At 41.3% G+C, this 27,852-nt stretch overlaps 1 protein-coding gene across 2 annotated transcripts; it reads right to left on the bottom strand.

Moving 5' to 3' along the window:
* Positions 1-10,221: 10,221 nt before the first annotated feature.
* On the bottom strand, positions 10,222-22,634 carry VMA21 (vacuolar ATPase assembly factor VMA21). 2 transcript variants are annotated; one of them, XM_078363013.1, is made up of 4 exons: positions 22,552-22,634; positions 22,140-22,333; positions 15,765-15,874; positions 10,222-14,888 (listed from the first exon to the last, which is right to left on the bottom strand). In XM_078363013.1, the coding sequence occupies exons 2-4, from the start codon at positions 22,247-22,249 to the stop codon at positions 14,746-14,748; spliced, it is 363 nt and encodes a 120-aa protein (XP_078219139.1). In that variant the 5' UTR covers positions 22,250-22,333; positions 22,552-22,634; the 3' UTR covers positions 10,222-14,745. The 2 variants fall into 2 exon arrangements, with proteins under 2 accessions (XP_078219139.1, XP_003735890.1); XM_003735842.6 differs by lacking the exons at positions 22,140-22,333; positions 22,552-22,634 and adding an exon at positions 21,841-21,973.
* Between the last annotated feature and the right edge of the window lie 5,218 nt (positions 22,635-27,852).

Below are 27,852 nucleotides of genomic sequence, written 5' to 3'. Positions count from 1 at the left end.
TTAGCCAAAAGCATCCTTCAGAACCTGTGACACTGTATACTTCCCCTAATGTTAATGCTTTTCCATCAGATATGCCCCTTGAAAATGGAAAAAAATAAAGTGGCAGATGCAGGCATTGGGGGAGTCTGTGGGGCTGATGGAGCAGTTAGGAAGGGAATGACAATATATTTCAATAGATCTGCTTTGATGGCTTTCTGGGAAAATAAAACAAAACAAAAGGCTACTTGGATACTCCCCTGTAACCTACTTCGACCAGAAGACCCCAGTAAATGCTCACTTGGCACATACAACTCAGAAAACAAAACCACAATATTCACATTAGTGAATGCAGGCTCCAAGTTTCCCTTAGTTCAAAGCCAACCTTCCCAAATCCGTGAAAAGGCGGATATCCCAAATCCCTGCCATGGCTTTTCCTTCTACCTGTCTGTCATGAAGGTGTTCATTCATTCAGCCATTCTTCCTGTCCCTAAGCCTGCAGGCGTGCATTCAGCAAACATTCATTGCCTGTCTACTGTGTGGTTCCCAACTGCCAAGAAGTTCCTAAGTATAAAATAAAAAATGTTTGACAAAATGACAACTTAATTCAGGATATTGTTTGTACTCAGGACCTAACTCCATCATCCTGTCACACTTTACTACGCAACTTTACTCTCCCCTAGTCTCCCACCAGTCAGGCTAGCTGGGCTTCTTCCTATTCCTTGAATATGCCAGGACCCATGCATTGCTAAAAAAGAGTCCTTTAGGGTATCCTCCCCATCCCAACACCACCAAGCAATCTTCCATCCATGAGGAAGCTCAATGCCACCCAGCCAGCTGGTACCACCACTGGGCATCTCAGAGAATCAGTGTTTCTTCAGGTTGAGCCAAAATCTACCTACCTTCCTACACCATTTACACAAACCGGGGCACAAAGATGCCAGTTTTTGATGCTACTGTCAACAAGAATGTTTGGGCACCACAAGAAACATGCCAGCTTTCTCTCATCTAACTCCACATCCAGAATAACCTGTTAAAGACATAAGCAAGGGGTAATTTTCTTCATTTGTTTCCTTTTTTCTCTTTCTTCTCCTTTCTGTCTAAACCACATTTAAATTACCTGCTGGGGAGGAATATAAATGAGACTCAGTCGGACCTCATGAGTCATCTTTCAGAGGGAAACAAAGCAGCCTTGCTTCAAAAAGCAATTTAATTAAGTTGTTATATGCTGTGGAAATAAGCTTTTAAAGATGAATTGAAACAGTTGCCTGCAATTGTTTAAAAAATAAGTGAACAACGAAAATTACTGTCTGGTTTTTAGGTATGAAAATAGCAAAAGAAATGAAAGATATTTTAAAATGTGACATAACGTAAAGTTTGTGTGCAATATTAAAGAAGGAAAAAAAATGAAGCTGAGGACACATCAAAGACAACACTCTTCTGTACGGACAGCCCTATTCTGACCTAGGACAGGACACAAAATTCCAGTCTAGCCCTTGACCTTCCCCTCTCTGTGTCCCAGTATTTTCATCTGTCAAATGCAGGTGAATCCTGTTGTACCTATTTCTCAGAGTTGAGGGTCGAATGGAATAGTGGATACAAAAGCACATTGTAAACTGAAAAACACTGGACCCATATATGACATCGTTCTACTTACTCCCGAATAACTCCATTGCTTTAGAGTAGAAAAAAACACTAGGAGTTATAGCTCTTTTAAACATAAATGCTCAACATACTTTTCCTCCCTCCATATTATACATGCTGAAAATACAAAGAACTGGTGCACCACTTTTGTGAATTATGAATGGCAAACAGCCACATGAACAGGGCATAGTTCATCCCATTGTTCCTCACCTGGGAGGGCAGTTGGTTGTTTTTCTATAGTTTCCGTCATGCCCAAGGTGAATGTTCACTGCAGCATAGTTTGTAGTGTCACTTCTTGCTATTGGTAAGGAAGCTTCTGATAGAACAGATTTGCTCTTGTCCCTCTCCTGCTGAAAACCTTTCACTGCCTCCCTGTTGTCTACTTTCCTGCCCCTTAGCCCTGCACTTCTGCCCTGGACTCTCTGTCCTTGCAGCTCTGCTCTGGCCATTTTGAACTCCCTTCCCAAAAGGCCAAGCACAGCGTTCACAGGGTCCTCTGTGTCCTGGTCCTGTCGCCTCCCCAATCCCAGTCCTTCTCAGCCTTTCTTACCCCAGTATCACACCTCCTCCTCTGCTCTGGACCTGAAATGCCCTTTCCCAGATTCAACCCAACCCCTACTTCCCACTGCCAACTCCGTTACTTCCTCCAAGCAGCTAGGTGTCATCTCACCTATAAAGCCTTTAGTGAACTTCCTCTGACCCAAGGGAAATTGATTCCTGTGTGTCCCTTATAGAATTGACTCCTATCTGCCTACCACTTGCAGACATCAACTGGAACCCCTCAAAAAAGGGTGTATCCCTATTTACTTGTCATTTTCCCTCTCTAGTCTAGGCGCTATTTATGTTCAGGCACCATGTCCTTCATGCCTCTCTGTACCCCCAGCACATGGCACATGGAATGTACTCACTAAATACTTCCTAAATTAATATCTGGATGAATGAATAAAAAGTCTAACCTCTACAGCATCAGCCCCAGAGGAATGAGCTCAAGAATTACACAGACTGGAATGAGACTGATGGAATCCAATCTAATCAACACCTCCCCATGGATATTTGAAACCAGTAAGTACCACTATTTATAGCCTCCGAAGTTTCACTTTAGTTAGATGAGTCAACCAATTACTGTATTGCCCTAAGTTTTCTTAAAATTCATTTAAAATTATTCTGAAACATAGTCAACTTATTTATCTTTAGTTCAGGCATGCTTCTTGTGAAAGTATGTAAACTTCTAGAGAAAAGAAAATCCATATCTACTAGAAAATGAATTTATAAAATGGATGACCAGACAATAGTAGCCTAGCCTCCAAGAGTTAGTGTTACCTCCAAAAAGTGACAATTGGCTCCTTATTCACCAGAAGGATCCAAGGATCCATTCCAATCACACATTAGTGATTTTGTTTCTACCAACTCTGGGGAAAAGCCTTTCTTAGTACTTTATGCCAAAGCAGAAGTCCATATATGGTTTTCCATGAAGTTATAACATTAAATTTATTTGTGTATCTTCTAGAAATCAACCTTGCTGACTTATAAGCACAAATCTAAAAGCATCTCCTTCACTGAAGACCAAGAAGGAACATATTAAATAAAATTTTAAAATGTCTTAATTTACCCCCTTTTAATCCAAGGGCTTATATAGTCAGACCATTTGTGATAGTAATGTTTTAAAATATTTTTTACATTTCATAAACAGATGAGACAGGATATCATTTAACATTCATGTGAAAAATCAACATTATCCCCAAGAACTCTGATGCCAGGGGGCTCCTGAGACATCAAGAGAGCTGGTCTGGGAGTAGGAGAACTAAGTTGTCATCCTGGCTTTTTCATGACTTGATGTGTGACCTTCAGCAAGCTACTTCTGCCTACTGGGTCGCATCCATACAATGAAGAGTGAGACTAGATGATTTTGAGATGGTTGCTTCCAATTGCGTGAGGTATTCATCAAGTTTTCAAGTATACGTAATGTTATGTTACTATTTTACAAAGGGAATATAAGAACTTATATCCAGTGTCTTCTAGAATTTGGTAGGCTAGAGAGGTACAGATTAAATGAAACACAAAAAGCTATTAGTAAATTTTGCCATGACATATAATTTAATAAGACTAGGGTATGCTGAAATAATAATGAAACTGCCATATTTTTCAGACCCAAACTGCTAGATTTTTTTTTCCCTGTGATGTACTCATTTGGTAAGTAGAAAACAATAAATTCAACACTTCTGTCACTCCAGGTTATCTACTTCCACAAGTAGAGACTACAATTAATATATATGTCCATAGGGAAATCTGTTTCCATAAACCACACATGAAGACTATTCCAGAATGCAAAACAAGTTCCCTAAGGCCCTTCCAATTATGGAGGCATTGACGATTAACAACTTATTTGGTGGAAAATTACTTTGTGCATTCAAAGCCTGAAATACTGCCAAAATGAGAGAGAATCAACAAAATAACATAGTCAAGCTAGATTGAATCCCCAGGATATATTACAGAAGAGGCACTTAATGAGCTGGGCAAAGGATGCTGCTTGCTCACCAGGTGAGGCTAATACAAGACCTTTGCCCAAGCTTTCCATGACAATGCATTGCTAATTTTCTTAAGAAGAATCCTCTCCAGTGGTGAGTCACTGCCCTTTTACTGGCATTATTTTAATGATATGAGATAGAAGAAAAGGTCACAATTTAGATCAAGGCCACCTTTGGATGATGGAGTGGGTGAGTCATCAAATGAAATTAACACTGAAGCGTGGTTACCATTTTTGCTGTCTATACTCTTTACAAACAAAAAATTCAATGAGATATTTCAGGAGAGCTGGTTGCTAGGTTTCAGCCTCATTCAAAGCTCTTCATTTCAGCACAGACAGGAAACATGGAAAATTTTCACTACAATGATATTAAATGTATCATGAGGCAGTCAAAGGGCTCAGATGTCTATATGTTGACATAAAATACAAAAACAAAAGAAACTCAGAGCTGCAAGAACACTAGAAATCATCTTGGTCCTTCCCTTTACTTTATAGAAGACACCGAGATTGAGAAAGGGAAGTGACTTGCCTGAAAGGTCACATACTTAGAGGCAAGGTGAGACGGGAAGCCAGGTCTTCCATCTCCTTAATCAATGTGCTTCCCAAACATCAGGCATTTTTGATTCATATATTTCATTTTGGACTTTAGATTTTACAAAATGTTTCTTATTACTGGTAATGAGAAACAGCAGCCAAAACAAAGATGAAGACTTTTTGAAAGATTTGAAAAGTTTGTCAGTTTTTTTAAAGTCTTGATTAAAATATTTGTTATTTAAATGTACTGTAACAGCCCTCTAGAGAAGATATACAGATGGAAACAAGCACAGGAAAAGATGCTCCATGTCATATGTTATCAGGGAATTATAAATTAAAGCAGCAATGAGATACCACTACACACCCATTAGAATGGTCAAAATCCAGAACACTGACAGCAACAAATACTGGTGAAGGTGTGGGGGCAAGAGGAGTTCCCATTCATTGCTGATAGGAATGCAAAATGGTACAGCCACTCTGAAAGACAGTTTGGTGGCTTCTTATAAAACTCAACATACTCTTACTATATAATCCAGCAATCTTGCTCCTTGATATTTATCCAAATGAGTTAAGAACTTATGTCTACACAAGAACCAGTACATGAATGTTTATCATAGCTTTATTCATAATTGCTGAAACTTAGATGCACCCAAGATGTACTTCAGCAGTCAATTCACCCAAGGTGAATTGATAAATTGTGGTATATCCAGACAGTGGAATATTATTCAGCAATAAAAATAAATGTGATATTAAGCCACAAAAAGACATGGAGGAAGCTTAAATGCATATTGCTAAGTGAAAGAAGCCAGTCTGGAAAGGCTACATACTATAAGATTCCAACAATATGACATTCTGGAAAAAGGCAAAACTATGTAAACAGTAAAAAGATCAGCAGTTGCTAAGGACTTGGGTGGAGGAAGGAATGAATTGGTAAATTTTAAGGCAGTGAAACTATTCTGTGTGATATACTATAATGGTAGATACATGTGATTATACATTCGTCAAAACTCACATAATGTACAACACCAAGAGTGAACCCTAATATATACTGTGGAATTTGGGTGATGAAGATGTGTCAGTGTTAGGTTCATGTTTATGGTAGGGAAGGCAGGGGCGTGGGAGCAGGTGAGAAGGACATATGGAAACTCGGTACTTTCTGCTTAATTTTGCTATAGACTCAAAACTCCTCTAAAAAACGAAGTACATTAATTCTTTAAAGTGTTGTAGTTTTATTTTAGGATTTTTACAACTCAAAGATTTTAGATTAGGAAGTACAACACAGTCCACTGGGCTAGCTTAGGAGGGACAGCCCAATAGCTTCTCAGAAAATCCACTTTCATTTTCTTAGAATATGAAGGAAAATCACTTCATCCCAAAGAAGTTGGTACTTAGTACAGAGAAGATCTCATAAAATGCATTCAAAAAATGCATATTTATTTTTATTCTTTTTTTTAAAAAACAACATACATTCTGGCTGCTATAACACACATTGCATATTTATAATGAAATTGAAAAAGATTAAATTTTCAAAATACCAATGTTTACTTTGTTCAAATGATTATATGTATTTTAATATGTGGTCAGCATTCAGGAAGCTTGTTCCTTGAGTTCAATGTGACAATCAAAACATCTGTTATTTCCAGCTAGAAAGTTCCTCCTAAAACAGCCACCCCAACGGTCTATGCTTAGATTATAAATAATCATAACATTATATGAAGGCTATTATAAAGAGTCGCTATTAGCAGTAATAATCAAAGTTAAATGAAACAGATAACAACAAACATTAAAATGATCACTTGATATTGTGGAATAGCGACAGATTAAACTTTTAAAACCTACTGCATTAAAAGAAAGAATATACATCTTCTAAAATGAAAACAACATCAACTTATGAGATACAAAGAACTGTGTGGCCAAATGATAGCAGTTATGAAGACTGTGCATTATGTAGAAAACATTGTGCTGAGGACAGAGATGGGGCCTAGTTCTGGAGGTCATCCCCCACTAGTACCCCTACATGTCAGGGCCAGCTGCCTCAGGGGCTTAGGAGAACAGGGCACACATTACTATGAAAGTAAATAGAAAGATTTCTAAAAAGGGACATCATAATATGGAATGATATCCATTGATTCAACACATGTCTTATATACCTATTTTGTGCCACGCATTCAGCAGAGTGGGAGAAAAATGTATTGACATGGTACCTAAGTGCATGGAAATGTATGGACCTCTAGAATTCACCAGGCAGAAACAGGAGTAGGGATTGAGAACTGTTTCATGAGGCTCCCTCTCAAATCTCTTCAGTACAGCATTGTGTCATTGGTGTTTTGAGAAGATGGAGTATCTTAAAATTCTGCCTACCACAGGTGACAGTCCCCACCAGACTGTCCAAGTCATTTGGAAGAACTTGTTTAACTTTTCTTGCTCATTCCATTTTCCTGGGCTTGCTATTCATTTCCCTCTCAACTTTTTACCTTAATTCTAATTGGTCTGAGGTGAGTTCAGAGGGAGAGTGAGTAAAGAGTGGAAGAGGACTGTGTCTCTAGCTAGCAGAAGCAGAAATAGTAGAGGGAAAAAAGGCATGATTCCCTTGGCCTGTCCTACATACAATTCTTATGAAAGAAATGGTAGACATGAGAACAGACCTCATTTTTCATAGCCGCCAAACAGTTTCATTTTCTATTGTGAATATTTTTAAAGCAACAAAATCTGGCTATCCAACATACATTTTTCTTTAAAATGTGTATTTCTGTAATTTACACATAGCTGAGAAAATCAGATTCTGTTTCTACTCTAATCCGCTCTGTTTATGTGCATGTTCACAGGCCAGAGCTAAACATGGTCACATTGTTGATAATTGCAGAATCGCAGCAGCAGAGCAAAAGAGAAAATGAGAACTGGTGGGTGTTCCCAGACTGTGTCTGCAAGACACATCAAGAGCATTCTACGAAACCATGCTAAATGACAAAACCCCAGCCCCACATCCATGAAGAGCACATCTAGCTTCCCTGCTGTTTTGCTTGTGTGCAAAAAACAACAGATGTGGTGGCGAAGGATGGGATTGGGGGTGGTTGAGAAAGCAAGGGGTATGTTTTAGGGCTTTAGAGCAAAGTACAGAGTCCTGGGAACACAGAACTACAGATACAGATGGCAGGAAAAAAATTTGATGCCCCTCCAACCACTTTGGTCTTCTTCCTGAGGCAGAGCTGACAATTTGGCACAGGGGACCTGTGTTGGTATCTTCCCACTTACTAGGGGCTTGCCAAACTCTCATGCAACTCTGAGATCCTAGGGATTCAGTGGTGAGTAAGACAAACTGCCTACCCTCCTGCACTTACATTTTAGTGGAAGGAGGTGACTAATAAGATAATTTCATCCAGTATTCAGTGTTGTGATAGCAATGAGGGACTTACTGCTTTAGATTGTCAGGGAAGGGCTCTCTGAGGTGGCATGAGCATTGAGACCTGAAGGGTGAGGAAGTGCCAGCTGTGAGAAGATCTGGGGGAGAGGGTACCAGGCAGAGGGAACAGTTAATGGGACCAAGTATGGGAGGTTCGGGGAACATCAAGAAATCCAGGAGGCTGGCAAATGGTGAGCAAGTGGGGTGGGAATGAAATGAAGGGAAGTGGCCTGGCTTGCAGGCCACTAGGGGAGTCTGGATCTTCCTGAGTGAGATGGGGAGCTATTGGGAGGATTTTGAGCAGAGGCATAATATGCCTGATCTAATATCTTTAAATGAACCTTCTAGTTGCTTCGTGGCAAGTGACCACAGGAGCAAGAAGGGCAGCAGAAACCAATGTGAGGCTCCAGGCGAAGAGTAAAAGCTGGGCTGGCCCCAGGTGGGAGCATTGAAGGTGGTGAGATGCGCAGAGATGCAGGGTGTGCCATTTGTAGTGTCCCTTCCCTCAAGGCTGCTGAATCCTCTTTTGGAATGTTCTCCACCTTCATCCTGTATTACTAAAAGGGCTAACCTCAATGCATCTTTAATGGGCAAATGAGCAGGGCATATGTGAAAGCAAGTGCAGACATGTATAAGCAGTGAAAGGTAAGGGGGGCACGGGAGCCAGACAATTAATATGCCTAGAAACCATTTCTGCTTTTCTCCATTACTTCTCCGATTTTGAAACCTCCGATTTACATACTATTGGTTTTCCTTATCTGGTCCAAAGTCCACAGCAGTGAGGATTCCAAATAAGAAAAGGCATCACAGGCACAGCAGTGGCCATGTCTACCCATGCACACTTCAGTTGTTTCTTAAGTTCGCTGTTCCCTGTATTAAACTTTTCATTCAGCGTAATGCATTAGCACTGGAGCAGTCAATATGGATTGTCAGGAATCCAGTAAAGGATTTTAAATTGTAGTTTCAATATAGCGTTATTCAACATTCTACCTTTGTCTAACAACGTGTGTGCTTATTTCAGGCTTTATACAAACATCTTCAAGCCCAGCATTAAAAACATACACGGAGGCACAATTCTAAATCTCCAGCAGTTCTCAATCCAGCTACATGATGATCACTGCCTGATGCCTGTTCCATAGAGCTTTTTTTTTTTTGACAGAGTCTTGCTCTGTCACCGTGCTGGAGTGCAGTGGTGCGATCTCAACTCACCATAACCTCCACCTCCCAGGTTCAAGTGATTCTCCTGCCTCAGCCTCCTGAGTAGCTGGGACTACAGGCGTGCACAACCATGCCCAGCTAATTTTTGTATTTTTAGTAGAGATGGGGTTTCACCATGTTGGCCAGGCTGGTCTCAATCTCTTGACCTCGTGATCCGCCCGCCTCAGCCTCCCAAAGCACTGGGATTATAGGCGTGAGCCACTGTGCCTAGCCCCAAAGAGCTTTCTAGCATCCCCACTCCACCCCCAGAGACTCCGATTCAGAAGGTCTGAGTTAGGTTTAGGCCATCAGTTGTTTTTAATGAATCCTACAAGGTGATTCTAGTCAACTTTGAGAGCCACTGTCCTGTGGTTTCTGCAATGCCATTACCTGTTTCCTGAGTTCCCTGAACATCTCATAACCTATAAAATTTTTCAATACTAAGATGTTTCAAATGTGTTTGCGAAGGGGATAACATTAGTATTTATTAATAAGAATTAGCTGGAGTCCTCAGAAGCACAGGAAGGAGCTGGAGTGCAATCAACAGGTGATTAGAGGATAGAGGACACAGGACATTAGTCATGAGGGGGAGGTATGTGGACGTTGTCAAGAATTATCTATCCCCACGTTTAATTAATTAGCAGTATTTCTCAACTCTCCTTTAGGGGCATTTGAAGCCCACCCCACATAAAGTATAACCAGTCCTTTACATTTCAGTACCCCTCCCCACACTCCCAATCAGTTTGAGCATTTCTGGTTTACATTTACTGCATAACAACTTACTCTTCATGGCATTCTATATAATCTACATAGTACAGAGAGGAAAACAAACAAATTTTTTAAAGTGAGCTCTGTACGTACTCCACATGTTATAGAATGAGAAGCAGACAAATTTTTAAAAACAGAGCGGTTAATAAAACATTAATTGAATCAGGACACATCGAAGTAGCATTACAGATAGTTTTTTAATGACAACAGATGGTAAATTTATACAAATTATAGGCTACAATATAGTGAATACAAAATCCATCCAGATAACAGTTAAAAAAGCATCACTTACAAAAGTAAATCTGATTCAAGTAGCTAAAGAACTCAAGCCCCCCATTCTGATCATTATACACGGCTTGAAATATAGCACATCTAAATCCTTCCCCTAGTCAGGGCACTATTAAATACTACAGCATATTCAAGGACTCTAGTGATTTAAAGATTCTAACACTTTTAGCATCGACGTCAAGAGACATCTTGTAACAGGTTCACTATGCAAAACTCAAAGAGAATGTGTGAACATTCTTTGCAAACTGTAAGGTGCTGTGCAGATGCTGTTAGCTATTGCTATTATTACTGTTCAGTGAGACTACACTGAACATGGAAAAGGAAGACTACTCTGTTTAACCGACAAATATGACCCATAGAACATCTTCAAAGGAATGCAGATGTTACTTTCAAATACACATACAACAACACAGGCAAGGAAAGTGTGGCCAGGAGTGATGTCAAGGAATTCCTATCTTAATGAAAATATACAGGATTAAGCTATTCATAGATTATGTGTAATATTTATCATTAGATTCCCAAAGTCCCTGAAAACAATTAATTTTCAAGGTGACTCTTTCCCCTGAAAAGGGAAAAAGAAATCTTGTCAGGTTACTAACGTGCTGCTTCAGCCAGCTCTTGTAAAAATTATCTTAAACATAGGAGTAGAGTCTCAATTAATAGTTGTACTAATCTGGTGGGTGACAGAGTGCTTGAGAGCAGAGAAACCTACCACTGACCTCAGACAAGCGACAAATTCCATGTCAAAATTGAACCATAAGTTTATAACTTCACTTGGGCATAAATTAAACAATAAAAATGAGCTTGTCTAGATGTAAGAAATACATACTAGGTCCATTTAAAATGGGATTTAAATCCTTTTTATGTACTTTCTGGTTTCATCTTTCTTTGGATACACCCTACTTGTTTAACTGATTTTACTGGTCTCCTTGGGTATTCTAACTGTATATATAAAACTCACTTGAAAATGGAAAACAAACGCCAAACAAGTCAATCAGTTGTTTCTTTTGGCAAAGCTGATGAGATTTTCATGATAAAAATGTTCTAATTATTAGGCTGGGCACGGTGGCTCACGCCAGTAATCCCAACACTTTGGGAGACAGAGGGGGGTGGATCACCTGAGGTCAGGAGTTTGAGACCGACCTGGCTAACATGGCGAAACCCCATCTCTACTAAAAATTAGTCAGGCGTGGTTGCATGTGCCTGTCATCCCAGCTACTCGGGAGGCTGAGGCAGCAGAATTGTTTGAACCTGGGAGATGGAGGTTGCAGTGAGCTGAGATCACACCCCTGCACTCCAGCCTGGGCAAGAAGAGCAAAACTCTGTCTCAAAAAAAAAAAAAAATATATATATATATATATATTTCTGTTAGAATTTCCATAAAACAGTTTTTTTTGTTTTCATTTTTGAGACACAGTTTCACTCTTGTCACCCAGGCTGGAGTGCAATGGTGCAATCTTGGCTCACCACAACCTCTGCCTCCTGGGTTCAAGCGATTCTCCTGCCTCCACCTCCTGAGTAGCTGGGATTACAGGCATGCGCCACCATGCCCAGCTAACTTTGTATTTTTAGTAGCAACAGGGTTTCTCCATGTTGGTCAGGCTGGTCTTCAACTCAGGTGATCTGCCCACCTCGGACTCCCAAAGTGCTGGGATTACAGGCGTGAGCCACTACGCCTGGCTGAAACATAGTTTTTTATAACGGCAAGCTTAAATTTCTTTTCACTAACAACCCAAAACCTAATTCTACCGTTATATGTACAATGGTATCCATTTGAACAGCTAATAACATCAGATGCACTCTACAGCAGACTTTTCATTTTTCAACACAACTGAGAAAAAGGACTACATTCTCGGGGGCAAAACACGTGAGGAAGGTAATGTGGTACCGTAAATGGGGTGAAATCAGTAGTTTCAAGTTATACCTCCCAATTGAGGTTATTCTTACAATTGGTTTTCAAACAATAGGGAATATATTCCAACCTTAAAACATGTGTAAGGGCTCAACTGTAGCTTTCCTTTCTATACATCTTGAAGTATATACATTATGTAAAAGGAAACTAGTGAGACATCTTGAAAAATAAATCTATTTGTCAAATACCTTATGTTATTTGACTTAGTTAAAAACAGCAGCAAACTAGTGAGTTAACAGTTAAAACTCTAGGAACAAACTAACTGCTATGAAAACAAGCCTATTTTGTAATGATCCTAAATATTCGATTTTAACCTTCAAACACTTGGGCTTTTTCGAAGAGGGAATTACAACTGTCTTTGCATGTGTCCCTGGTTTAAATACTTGCAGAAAAATACCATATATCATTACCTATTCAGCAAATGCCTGAAACCAAACAAAATAATCTGACATTGGACAGTAATATTTTACAACAGCATAAGATCCCAAAAGCACGAGAAAAACCTGGCATTATATAAAAAGAAATCAGGTGGACAATTCTAAATACAACAATACATCTTAAGTAGGGACCATCTAGAAATCTGCCACACAATACTCTAGACTCAAATGTCATTATACTAAAATTGTAGTCTTTAAGCAAGAATTAAAAAAAGTTCCATAATAATCATACCGATCTTTCACTTTTCTCAACAGTTAAACACAAATGCCTATTTAACTTTTATGACTAATCATTCATCTATTCCTTTAGTCCAATTTCACAACATAAAACATAATGTGAACAACAAATCGGTAATCGTTTCAAATGCTTAAGCAAGAATCCTAAGTATTAGGATTATCAGTAACAGAAAATTTGAATTTTAAGAGAAGAAAGACAGAATGTGCTCATTTAGAAAATGGCTAACAAGGCCCGGCAAGGTGGCTCATACCTGTAATTACAGCACTTGGGGAGGCTGAGGTGGGCAGATCACCTGAGGTCAGGAGTTCAAGACCATCCTAGCCAACATGGGGAAACCGTCTCTACTAAAAAATACAAAAAAATATTAGCTGGGTGTGGTGGCAGTCACCTGTAGTCCCAGCTACTCAGGAGGCTGATGTGGAGAACTGCTTGAAACCAGGAGGCAGAGGTGGAGGTTGCAGTGAGCAGAGATCATGCCACTGCACTCCAGCCTGGGCAAGAGAGTGAGACTCTGTCTCAAAAAAAAAAAAAGAAAATGGCCAATAATCACTCATCTGAAAAAGTGCAAATAGCTGTCAGGAAAAGCTGGCAAAATTTGAACTTGTAAACTAAACTTTCAGTGTGCATCAAACTAGCATTAAGAAATGGCTTTCAAAAATGCATACAGAATATAAACTAAAATAGAGGTTATTTTTAGATGGCAACATTATGGGAAATTTTGATTATTTTTTCCTGTGTGAATATGTATTTTTCCTGCTTTCTATAAAGGACATGTATTATGTTTTATAATTAAAAAAACAAATACTTTGGGGAGTGTTTTTTGATTGCACACAATTAGTACCAAATAACTAGAAAGTACACAGACTAAAGATACAAAAATAAATTCAAGGATTTTTTCCATCAGATAACCCCAAGGAGAACATTTTTTGGGTAAAAAAAAAAAGTTTTCAAGATTTTTTCCATTCTTAACATATGCAAAAATGAACATATTTAAATGCAAATTCCTATCATATACACTACAATTTTAAAAAACAGTAGGAAAAACAATTTTAAATGGAGCATCCTCAAACCTTTTAATTGAAGCCTAGCTTCAATGTTGAATGAGGAAGCAAAGTATCTCATTAAAGTTGGTTTGCAAAGCACAAAGCTGTCCTGCAAGGGGACCTGAAGGAAGCAGGCCGAGTGTTTGAGTGGTAGGATCTTTGTTTTGCTCTCTAGATCTTTCAGTAAGCTAAAGTCCTTTTACCTCAATGGATGTGATTTAGCCTAGTTTTCCCATAAAATCATGTAATGGAAAATTCCTACTGACTAGAGATTACACTTTATGTGAAATTCCTTAGTGACATTCAAATTCCAGTGTCCACAATTTAAGCAACTTTCCATAGGAAATTAAAATTCCAAATCCAAGGACTTGGTATTTTCATGCTAAGGAAAGCATTCCAGCATAAAGCGGAGTTTAATTTGCTTCACTGTGTGCATCTTAATATATCCAACGGAGTTAAACTCAAAGGCAACCATAAGTCAGAATACTATAAAACATGTTTTGTTGAAAGAAGATAAAATTCTTTCAAGAATAATGTGTAACTAAATTAACATTTGTAACTAATTTAACTTTTCCAAATTCTCATTTGCAAATGAAATTCATACAGTGAAAACTGAATATACAAACCAACATATTAGAAGGATCAAAATTTACACCACTCAAACATGACTCCTTAAGACTGACTTTAACATGTTCTTTTAACTTTATTCAAATCAGATGTCCCCCATTCCAGCATTTACCATTTTAAAAAATCAATGTAATGCTATCAAAAGGTGACATTCACTTTAATCCTGTTTGCCTTCACGCCACTGTCGTGAGCCTTCATTCCAGGCCACATACACAAAGAGGGCCAGCACCACATGGACGGCAACTACTGCAACAATAGCAGCATAAAAATAGCTGTCCCTGTTGGACATCCCAAGGGCGCCTATCAAGAGAAAAAAAAGTTTCCATTTTATTCCAAAATTTACCAAAGTACAAAAACACAAAGCATTCTAATATTTAATGACATTATTTATTTAACTAGTCAGGCAATTAAAAAGTAATACTATGGGTGGTAATCAATCAGGTATTCACTAAAAGATATGAGTACCTTCTATATACTAAGAACATTATTTTAAACAAAACCATAATTATAACTTAGTCTAAAGACTTTAGGCCAGGCGAGGTGGCTCATGCCTGTAATCCCAACACTTTGGGAAGCCAAGGTGGGTGGATCACCTGAGGTCAGGAATTCAAGACCAGCCTTGCCAACATGGTGAACCCCCACCTCTACTAAAAATACCAAAAATTAGCCAGGTGTAGTGGCAGGTGCCTATAATCCCAGCTATTCAGGAGGCTAAGACAGAACAATCACTTGAACCCAGGAGGTGGAGGCTGCAATGGGCCGGAGATCCCACCATTGCACTCCAGCCTGGGCAACAAGAGTGAAACTCCATCTCATTTTTTTTAAAAAAAGCCTTTGACATCAAAAAGGGGACTTCGTTTTCATTTTTTCTTCCTTCCATTATCCGACACTAGAAGTCCATTCCCCCAAATTCCTCCTCCCACATCAGCCAACTCCTACTCTTAAAAGGGTACTAAGAGAAAGGATTTGCACACTATTTCACAGAAAACCATATACGAGTAAAATGTCAAGCTGAAATAACAAGTTATTTCATAAAGACCCATTATGAGTAATATGATTTTTTGAAAAGCAAAACAAGAAAAAAATAAGAATACCCAGTTTACAAATATAAAGAGGTCATAAAAGCACAGAATCTTAAATCAGGGTAAATATCTGTTTTAATGGGTCTAAGATTACCTTCAAATATATAAGATTTAGTTGTGAAATATAACCCAATAGGAACAGTGATCATTAAAGCTGTGAAGAACAGGAGCGTCTTCAGCGTAGATGCTAATGAACTTTCATTTCTGGAATAAAGTAAACAAAGAGAAAATCAGAACCTGCACAGCCATATCCAAACGCTCTTATGTCCCTAAAGCTATAAATATCCACAACGAGATGCTATGTAGGAAGAAGATCACAGGCAGGGGCTCATAATCCGAAGATCCTAGAGAACCAGCTGTGGGTAGTAGGAATTTCTTCTGCTGGAACATGAAGATTAATACACCAGGGACTATCATTCACATCCAGTGTGAGAGGACAGACATATCAGGGTGCCTCAGATCAACTGTCAACAAGCTGAGGGAACAAACTAATGAAGAAACTCGGTGCCCCTGCCTCTGGAACTGCAGCTTCTACCCAGGGAAGCCACAGTGAACAGTGGCCCCACTGCCAGATCCGTGCAGCAACCATGTCTGCCAGCAGCAGACACCAGACCTGGGAATGCAACAGGTACCACGGTTGGATCAGTGCACCCTCTCCCGCTAGAATCGGAGCTTACGTCAGGGGAAGCCACCAGCTTGCTGTCCTCCAGCATAAAACAGTGGACCAGCAAACTAATGAGGCGAACACACCTGTGCACCCTCTCCCACTAGAATTAGAGCTTTTGCCCAATAAAACCACTGCCACACCAGTTCCTGAGCCCAAGCAGCAACCCTGACCACGAACAGCAGACACCAGACCAGGGAACTAGGCAGGTACCGCAAGTGGATGGATCAACATGCCCTCTCCTGCTTGAATCGGAGCTTGTATCTGAGGAAGTCACCAGCTTCCTGTCCTCTAGCACCAGACAGTGGACCAGCAAACTAACCAAATGGAGCCAACACACCAGCACGCCCTCCTCCACTGGAATCGGAGCTTCGGCCCCGGGAAGCCACTGCCACACCAGTCCCTGAACACATGCGGCAATCCTGACCACAGACAGGCACAAGGCACCAGACACCAGACCATGGAAGGAGGTAGGCAGAGCAGAAGGACCAGCGTGCCCTCCCCAACTGGAAGAGGAACTTCTGTTATGGGTGAAAAATAGAGCTAGAGGGAATACTTCCAGACACATTTTAAGAGGCTCACATCACCTTTATACCTAAGCCAGACAGACACAGCAAGAAAACTACACGACAACCTCATTGATGAACATTGGTGCAAAATTCCTCAGTAACATATTTTCAAAGCATATTCAACAATAATCAGGCCAGGTGTGGTGGCTCACACCAGTAATCCCAGCACTTTGGTAGGCCAAGGCAGGTTGATCAGTTGAGGCCAGGAGTTCAAGATCAGCCTGGCCAACATACCAAAACTCCATCTCTACTAAAAATACAAAAATTAGCTGGGTGTGGTAGCGCCTGCCGATAGTCCCAGCTATTCAGGAGGCCAAGGCACGAGAATCACTTGAACCTGGGAAGCAGAGGCTGCAGTGAGCTTAGATCACACCACTGCACTCTAGCCTGGGCAACAGAGCAAGACCATCTCAAACAAACAAAAATACATCAAAAAGATTATACATTATTATGACCAAGTAGGATCATCTCAGATGATGCAGAAAAAGCATTTGACAAACTTCCGCATCCTTTACTCAGCTGAAAGAAAAATCAAGTAAACAATCCTATTTATAATAGTATTAAAAAAATACTTAGAGGCCAGGCTCAGTGGCTCATGCCTGTAATCCCACTACTTTGGGAAGGCTGAGGCTTGAGGCCAGGAGTCTGACACCAGCCTAAGTAACATATCAAAACCTCACCTCTACAAAAAAAATTCGTGAAAATTTGCTGGGGGTGGTGGCAAATGCCTGTAATCTCAGCTACTTAAGAGGCCGAAGTGGGAGGATTGAGCCCCAGAGTTCAAGGCTGCAGTGACCAGTGATTGGGGCACTGTACTCAGGCCTAGGTGACAGAGCAATAATCTATTTTAAAAACAAAGAGAAACTTAGGAATAAATTTAACTCATCTAAGGATATAATGACTCATACACTGAAACATATAAAACACTGATGAAAGAAATTGAAGATGACACAACTAAATGTAAAGATATCCTGTGTTCATGGACCAGAAGAATACTGTTGAAATGTCCATAGTACCCAAAGCAATATACAGATATGACATAATCTCTATCAAAATTTTAGTAGCATTCTTCATAGAAATAGGAAAACAATCCTAAAATTCATACAAAACCACAAAAAGCTCCAAATAGCCAAAGCAACACTGAAAAAGAATTTGTAAGCATCACACTTCCTGATTTAAAATATTAGTTATACTAATCAAAATGGTATGGCATTGGCATAAAAACTGAAACATGTAACAATGAAACAGACACAAGGGTGTCAAGAGGAACACAACGGGGAAAGAATAGTCTCTTCAATAAATGGTACTGGGAAAACTGGATTTCTACATCCAAAGAACAAAACCAGACTCTTACAACATATACAAAAATCAACCCAAAATGGATAAAATAAAACATAAAGATATAAAGTTTTATGACATAAAACTAGACATAAAAGTACATGGGGGAAAGGTCCTTAACACTGGCCTTGTAATGATTTTTTGGATATCACACCAAAAGCTTAGGCTACAAAAGGAAAAATAAAGAGGCTTGCATCAAACAAAAAGCTTCTGTACAGCAAAAGAAACAATCAACAAAATGAAAAGGCAGCCTACAGACTGGAAAAACACATTTGCCAACTACCTATCTGATAAGGGTTAATATTCCAACATTTATAAAGAACTCTTACAACTCAGCAAAAAACCCACCTGATTAAAATATGAACAACGCCTGGACAGGCATTGCCTCAAAGACATAAAAATGGCCATGAGATAAATGAAAAGGTGCTCGACATCACTAAATCATCAGGGAAATCCAAATCAAAACCACTACGAGATAAAACCTCACACTTGTTAGGACAGCTTTTATTAAAACGCCAGTGAAAACAAATGTTGGTAGAAGTGTGGAGGAAAAAAACCCTAGTACTTTGTGACTAGAAATGTACATTGGTACAGCCATTATGGAAAACAGTTCCTAAAGAAATTAAAAATAGAACTACCACACAACCCAGCAACGTCTCTTCTGGTATATAACCAAACAAGATGAAATCACTACCTCATAAAAATATCTGCACTTCCATATTCACTGAAGTTTTGTTTTTTTTTTTAAGACGGAGTTTTGCTCTTGTTACCCAGGCTGGAGTGCAATGGCACGATCTCGGCTCACCGCAACCTCCACCTCCTGGGATCAGGCAATTCTCCTGCCTCAGCCTCCCGAGTAGCTGGGATTACAGGTACGCACCACCTTGCCCAGCTAATTTTTTGTATTTTTAGTAGAGACGGGGTTTCACAGTGTTGACCAGGATGGTCTCGATCTCTTGACCTCGTGATTCATCCGCCTCAGCCTCCCAAAGTGCTGGGATTACAGGCTTGAGGGAATATTTTTAACAGCCTTAAAAAAGGACATCTGCCATTTGTCACAACATGGATGGACCTGGAAGACATTATGTTAAGCAAAATAAGCCAGACACAGAAAGACAAATACTACATGATCTCAGTTATGTGTGGAATCTTAAAAAAAAAAAAAGTCAACTACACAAGGATAGAGAATAAAACAGTATTTACCACCGGGGTAGGGGTGAGAGTGGGAGGCTGGAGGGAAGGAAATAGGGAGATGTACATCAAAGGACACAAAGCAGTGGACATATGGATGAACAAGTCTAGATGCCTATTGTACAAGAGGACTATAGGCAATAAAGCTGCATGCTGTTAGGGACTTTTGTAAATAAGGAGACTTTAGCTGCTCTGGTCACACACACACAAAAGTATGTGAGGTGACAGATAACGTGAATCTGCTTGACTACAGCAATCACTTTACTGTCTGTATGCCATAACATCATGTTGTGAACCTCAAATATACACAATGAAATTGATTTTTGAAAAACAACCTGAACAAAAACCCACAAAAACATTGGGCAGAACATATATTAACTATAACTAACCTCATGCCTATTTCTTGATCATATGCTCTGCACATGTGTGAGAAATTAAATAATTATTGCTGTAAAAAAAGTTCTAGTATTTTCTTTTGGTACTTAAATAGATCATCTTTTAACATGCCTCATTTTGGTTATTACTCAGCTACTCAACTCTCATTTAATATACATAAGCTCCCTTAAACTGTTTCCTACTGGTACATTTTTAGAGGAATTTATTGTGCAATCCTCATGAAGAATATGAGTGTGTGGCAGTAGAGAATCTACAAAAAATACAAAAAGTCACTACTTGGCCAATTCTTTTGTGGACCCTAAAAAAAGCACTTGACTGGTATTTCTATGGTGAATAAAAAACTATGTTTTAGGAATGCAAATTGCAGATTATCTAACTTGATAAAGGAACAGAAAGGAAGTGTTAACTGATTGTTGTGTTCTTTACATGACCTCTCTTGAGTATCTATTATCTGGTCTGGCTTTTAAAAAGTTTACTTTTGAAAAGACAATGTAACACCATACAAATGTTTTAAAGTAAACAAAATCACTTATAATCTCACCACCCAAATATAACTTTTCTACATGTTAATTTCTAGCCCTCACACAATCTTTACAAAGCATACCTTAATAATTTATAGCTAATTCCTTCTCACTTCTCTTTTTACCTTAAACTTCAAAAATATGACTTTTCTGGATTGTGAACTCACTAATATGGGACTAAGCATTAAGTCAAAGTGTATATACAAACTTTTGAAAACTAGCAAACTTCCTCTACTATTGATAGGACATTTTCTCCCTGGCTTCCAGCCACAAGAGCTGTTGGTTTTGCTGGCACAAGCCACCTTGGGTAAAATCAGTGGCTTAGTCCAAGACAAAGCAATTGATACTATTCAACTATGTATCTTTGGGTGCTACTGAGTGGAGACTTGTTAGAAATGAGGAATGAGAAAGGCTGGAATTAAAGTTGTCATCACGCAAAGGAAAAAGTTCAGGATAAACCTCACTGTGCCTCCATTCATAACACCACCTAGTTTTCCCACTTCATACGAACTTCTGCAGCCAACATTGAACAGACAGAGCCTACCACATTCCCTTTTGTGGCAAGTAAGACAACAAAATTCTTTCTCTCCACTGCCAGATTTCACTGCAAATTCCATTAGGAAACCAGAATCAGTCAAGAAGAATTATGCTCTATTTAAGTGTACCTAATAAAAATATCTGTTGGTATTCTCATAAATGAATAGTAATTTTTTAAAATCCCACATTGAGGCTGGATAAAGAAAGTGTGGTACATACACACCATGGAGCACTATGCAGCCATAACAAAGAATGAGATCATGTCCTCTGCAACAACATGTTTGGAGCTGGAGGCAATTATCCTAAGCAAACTAAGACAGGAAAAGAAAACAAAATGCCGCATGTTCTCATAAATGGGAACATACAGTAGATAAGGGAATATACAGTAGATCTTAATGAATGATAGCTAACTCCCTTATCACTCCCTTACCGACTTCAGGTGGGCCAGAACCACTTGCTCTCTCAAACATTCCTTACACTCAGCCACCAGCCTCCAGCTTACTGATTCTCCAAGTGAAGCAGTCCCACTCCAGAGAACTATTCCTTTCTATTCGTTAATTCATACAGCAAACATTTATTAAGCCCCGACAATGCAGGATCCCTAGGGAACACGGAGATGAAGGAGACCGCGTTCCTATCTTCAGAAAGCTCACCCTTAGGTAATGAAAGAGACTGCAATATAGACGATAGCGAGAGGAAGTGCTAGGATAGGAGCACGAGCTGAAGGCTCACTGATCTATTCCCCATGACCCCGGGTCCCTTATTCCCATGCGAAAGGTCGGCACTGCTGGTGCATAAGTCTCAGGCCCCAATCTGCTTTCCCCGCCTCCCTCCCTGCGGCCAGGTCCCCGGGGTCCAGACCTCACTCCCAACCCATTCAGCTAGGATCTTTCCTCGAGTCCTGCTCCTGGCTGGGCCGGTCCGCCTTGAGGTCCGGGCCCCGCTCAGGGCTACCTGAACTCAGGAGGTTGCAGTGCGTTCAGCGCCGCTTTATCCGGGCGCTCCATGGTGTCGCCGTGCCGGCCGCAGTCGCTCGGCGGCAGGGCTTGGGTCACCAGCCGCGCTCAGTAGGTTCCGCGGGAGAGAGTGGATGAGGCTGTTCGCACCGGAAATGCCGGTTCGCGCCGGAAGTGCCCGTTCGCGCTGGCCGGCGGGCCGCAGTACGCAGGCGCGGCGTGCCGCGGCGCAGAGCTGCGGCGGCCGCGGGCGCGGGCGCGGGCGCGGGCGCGGGCACGGGCACTCACGTGACTTACCGGCGGTGGCTCGGCGGCGTGCGCCCTGCCAGGAGGGGCCTGTGTTCGAGGAGCAGTCCAGGCGAGTAGCCCAGCCACTCCACGTTGAGCCGGGACTTGCCGCGCAACATGGTCGTCCGGGGTGAGCAGCAGCTATGCCGCCCCCTGAGCTCGCGTGAACACCTGTTGTCCTTGTCTGCGTCCCGGTCGCCGAGCTGGGGACCGCAAGGAGACCGGAGCAGATGAGCTGCGAGGAGGGACTACCAGCCAGAGGGCTGTGGTGCTAGGCAACTAAGCATATTCCGACGACAGCAACACAAAAAAGCAATGTACATTAGTCCACCACTACTTGAGCAAATAAATGCCTCATTAATTACTGCCCACAGTGGAAGGAAGTCCAGCCCTTGGCAGCTGGGAGGAGTTTAACACTCACCCGAGTCCGTAAAACTAGAGAATGTCAGAGATCAAAGAGCTCTTGCTGAGAGTGACTGTTCCAGACTCGATGCCAGTGACCCCAACTTTCACCTAAAAGTTAAAAACATATTTTGCAGCTGCTCAGAAAGCCACCAATGAGACAACAGGGACTTAAATAGTAAGAACAGATGGGCTTCCCGGGCCTGCGCAACCGAGAGAGGTAAAAATGAAAGGGTGGGTAAGCCTGAAGTCAGGCTTGACAAAATTAGGTTGCCATTGGCTGCTAATGAGAGGACAACCCTTACATGGTCAGCGCCTGGAAAGGGCCACTGACCACAGGGCTATTTTCTTCACCACATGGATACAAAGACCACGTCTGAAATCATGACTAAACCAGCAGCTTAGAGTGATGGAAAGGGCAATGGACTGGGCAGCAGGAAGTCTGGGTTTTCATTCAAACTGAATAATCCCCCTCTAGGGCTGAGTGTGCTGGCTCACGTCTGTAATCGTGACACTTTGGGAAGCTGAGGCAAGAGGATTACATGGGGCCAGGAGTTCCAGAACAGCTTGGGCAGTATAGCAAGACTCTGTCCCCACCCCCAAAAAGACTGTAAAAAATTTAATAAAAAATAATAGCAATATCTCTCTGGGCCTCATCTAGACCCTTAGGTGAATAAGAACCACCTAATGTAAGAACTTGGGGTACAAATAGAATCTAGCTCTGGGGTAGACAAACTGAGCCAGCCAACCAATACTTAGAGCCTACCACCTGTTTTTCTACAGCTCTGAGCTAAGAATGACTTTTCCATTTTTAAATTGTTGAAAAAGTCAAAAGAATAACATGATGCGGAAAATTTATAAGAAATTGAAATTTCAGTGTCTATAGATAAAATTTTATTGGAGCTCAGCCATTCTCATTTGTTTGTATTGTCTACAATAGCAATGTTGAGTAGTTGTGACAGAGATGGTATGATCTGCAATGCCCAAAATGATCTACAACGCCCAAAATTTTTACCATCTGACCCTTTTACAGGAAGAGTTTGCTGATCCCTGCTCTACATATCAGCCTGCAATGAGGTCCTTGAACCCCTAGGGACCCATAAATATAGTAATTGTGGTTCTTAAGCAATTTTTAGTATTTTTTAAAACCTAATGAATCTATTTGCTTTCTATAAGGCATCCACAGCTACTTAAACCATCACCTTTCTTTGATTTTTGGCACTTACTGTATATCATGATGGGGTTATCCTGGTTATCACACAAGAAAAGACTGTTCACAAATTATTATGAAAATAAGCCTTAGTATACTTAGTAGAGTAAATATTTTAAAACATAGAATGAACACAAGTGGGGAAACAGAATTGTGACTTATTATTCCCCAATGCCTCGAGTAGGACCTGGTATATAGTAGGAACTAATAAATATTTGTTAAATAAATAACAAAGGAATAATCCCCCTCTAGGGCTGAGTGTGCTGGCTCACTTCTGTAATCGTGACACTTTGGGAAGCTGAGGCAAGAGGATTACATGGGGCCAGGAGTTCCAGAACAGCACAAAAGGAAAAGGTCCACAAAAGGAAAAACAGCAAAATAGTTCTTGATTATGAAAAGATTGGGAACCAGCTTGGTGTGGCGGCACATGCCTGTAATCCCAGCTTCTCAGGAGGCTGAGGCAGAAAATCACTTGAACCCAGGAGGCAGAGGTTGCAGTGAGCCAAGATCGTGCCACTGCACTGCATTCCAGTCTGGGTAACAGAGGAAGACCCTGTTCCCCCACCAAAAAAAAATGGGAACCACTGTTGTTGTAGTTTGTGGGGCTGCCATAACAAATGCTACAAACTAAGTGGCTTCAACAACAGAAGTTAATCATCTCCCAGTTCAAGAGGTTAGAAGTCTGAGATGGGGATGTTGGCAAGGCTAGTTCCTTCTGAAGGCTGTGAAGGAAGGACTGTTCCAGGCCTCTCCTCTATTTTCTGGTGGTTTGCTGACAATCTTTGACATTTCTTGGCTTGTAGAAGCATCACCCTGATCTCTGCATTTTTCTTCAAACAGCCTTCTCCCTGCATCTATGTCTCTGTTCAAATTTTCCCTTTTTATAAGGACACCAGCCATAATGCATTAGAGGCCCGTCCTACACATGTATGAACTTAACTGTTTACATCTGCAGTGGTGCTGTTTCCAAATGAAATCATACTCCGAGGTACTGGGGGCTAGGATTTCAGCATATGAATTTGGGGATGAGGTGGGTGGCAGGGCCGACAATTCAGACTATAACAGTAGTCTAAACTCTTCCCTGTACAAATGAGAAAACCATGGCTCAGAGAGGGGAAGGGCCTCACAGGAAGTCATACATTTATCTAGTGGGACGTAGCTTGACTCCTGACTCCCAGGCTGGCACTTCTACACTCTCACATTAGCAGCCTAAGTTGCACTTGTGTGGCAACTCAAACAAAAACCATTCATAAATGAGATTAGCTGTGAGACAAACTGCTTATCTAATCTAATTTACATAGTACTATTTTTTTAGTATAAACAAAAGCTGTTATATCTCTTCATGCTGACTTATACACTCTACCAACATTTACTACTTACTGAGGTAGAGAGAACTTCAAAAATAAACTCAGACTCTGTAAGAGAAGGAAAGAATCTAGCCAGCAGACAGCCCTCTCAACAGAGCCCTGAAACCTCCTACTTGCAGTGCTACAAAAGAATTAGAGGCAAGTGGAACCCATACAAAGCCGTTGCCATGGGAATGAAATGGTATGTTGGGGGTATGGCCACTACAGAGGAAACCAGAGTAGTAGTTTCCTACCACTGCTGCCCTAAAGCATGTGTCTTGTGCTTCATTTTACAGGGTATATTCACAATCCCTACAATCCCACAATTTATAACATCCCCATTTCATAAGTGAAAAAACTGAGGCCAGGGAAGATTTCAGAGTCTGGTGAAGGCTTCACAATGCCCCTTAAAGTCAGAAACTGATTCTCAAACTGAAAGAGCCCCAGTTTGGCACTTTAATTGTAGTTGAGAAAACTGACAGCTAAAGATGGGAAGTGACTTGTCCCAAATTCCCTAGGTCAGTGATAGAATTAGAGAATGTATAGTTCCTAACTCTGTCTAGTCTTTACTCCACCATATTTTTGTAAACCTCTATACTATTAACCCAGTGATGTGGAAAGTATACATCCAAAGACAAGTTTTGCAACCCCAAATTGCTTTACTTACTGGAAAAAATTTAGATCCCTGAAGTTCCCTTTTGGCTGGCTGGCTGTGGGATTGGATCAAACAGCCATACTTGAAACACCAACTGATACTTGCCGAGGCCTATACCTGAACTGCACGGTGTTTTTAAAACTAAGACATAAAAAAAAATAGAAACAAGCTCCACTGTACAATCAAAAAACTTGTATTTAAAAAGAGAGATTGTGAGAGAGAGAATAACTGTGGCTTCTTTGTAATGTAAGGTGTAATGTCTTTTAAAAAACCCCAACAAATTGGTAAAATATGCCCCCTGGTGAAAAAGTATACTTCCATGTATGGAAAAAAAAATAACTAAGGGATTATTATAATTAAAACCTCTATTGTCAGTGCCCCCTTCATCTGAGGCAATGAATTGAGTTTTACTCAAGTGTCTTCCTTACCTCACATCAACCTCTGGCCACCACTGTTGCCCTAAAGCATGTGGTGTCTTGCATTTCATTTTAAATAGCATGTTCACAAACCCTACAATTTATACCATCCCCATTTCATTTCCAGGTAGAAATACTGAAACCAAAGGCAATTTCAGTCTGGTGAGGGCCTCACAATGCTCCTTGTCTCCTGAGTCTTGAAAGCTCTAAAATTTACATCAGGCTACATCTTCCAGCTCTATCTGCCAGACAGCTAAGCTGGGATCTTTGAGCTGGTGAAGGAACTTGCTGATGGAGTCAGGGAATGCTCAGGGTCCAAGCCTCAGAACTGTTCTCGCCCTGTTGACCCACCTGTGGGGTGCTACTGGAGCCCATGGGCCTTCTGGCAAATAGAAGTAGGCACTGGGGAGTCGGGAAATGGGCCCCACCACCTGTCCAGCGTGGTGCCAGCTCAGTCTAGGATCTCACTTCCCCTGGCACACAAATGGTTTGATACATGCAGAGGATCTCCTGCCCATGAGGGATGGCAGTGCTCCAGGTACCAACCCCCAGGTGAAATATCCTGCACCAAGTGCTTTCGTGATGGGCCTGCAACCAGAGGCTGTGCTATCAGAAGAGGAACTGGACAAGAGCACCCTGAGGACAGATGTGACAAGGCCATGTCCCAAGATATAAACACGTTTCCCCCCATCTAGAGGCCCAGGCTCTGAGGAGGTGCTCACAATCAGTGGGCTGAATAAAAGAACAAGTGTCGGGGCACAGAGAGCTAGGCCCGGGCTCAGCAAGACCCAGAGCCCAAGGGTTCTGGAAACACTGCTCCCGGTGGAGCACGAGGCTTGGTCGCCAGAGACCTCGGAGTTGGGTTTCCACGTGGTTTTTCCTAGCGCCAAGTGGGCGGGACAGGGGAGGGTGGGGCAAGGCCGGCTCCCAGCTTGGGCCTCTCTGATTGGTCTGGGGCAGCACTTCTTTCCAGCCGACCGTGGGCGGGTCTGGGGAGACCAAGAGCCCCGCCCACCCGCAGCCCAACACTGAGGGGCGGGACCTAGGGCTGGCTGCAGACTGAGAGCCCTGCGGCCAGCAGGTGTCAGAGTGAAATCTGAGTGTCTAGCCCCTCATCTCTTGGAGGCTGGCACCCCCAGCCCGAGCTGCACTCTCCAGTATTGATTCAGTAAATAAATACATAATTGATGAATGCGCGAGTGGGTGAGAGAAATCCAAGAGAAAACCCAAAATACTTGCAGGATTTCAATGCTCAATTGCTATAGATTTTATTTTGGTTGTTTTTCCTGTTCTCGGTTCTTCCTTTATCGGTAATTGTGTGGAAAAAGTTAGAAACACTTGAGAGAGGAAAATACTGCTTCAAGAGGCAAATGAAACCCAGGAGAAGCAAAGCAAGGAGGAGCTGGTGATTCGAGCATAGGTAATAAAAAGACATAATAAAAGATGAAGAAAGCGCTCCAGGCCCGGGCACGCCTGGCCCTTGCCTTCTTGGCTGAGAGGTCCCAGGCTGTTCCTCTAGCTCCTGTCCTGGGAAAAAGAGATCGCCTTCCAAGAGGAGTGAAGTGAAGGGAGTGTGTGTGCAAGCGTGTGGGGCTGTGTATATGAGTGTGTGTGTATTTGAGTATGTCAGTGTGCTTCATTGTGTGTGAGGGTATGTGTGATTGTGTGCGTGTGTGTGCGTGCGCATGTGAGT

Source organism: Callithrix jacchus, chromosome X (assembly GCF_049354715.1).
Source record: "Callithrix jacchus isolate 240 chromosome X, calJac240_pri, whole genome shotgun sequence".
NCBI lineage: Eukaryota > Metazoa > Chordata > Mammalia > Primates > Cebidae > Callithrix > Callithrix jacchus.
The sequence above is the reverse complement of the archived record's forward strand: the minus strand, read 5'-3'. Positions and strand labels throughout refer to the sequence as shown.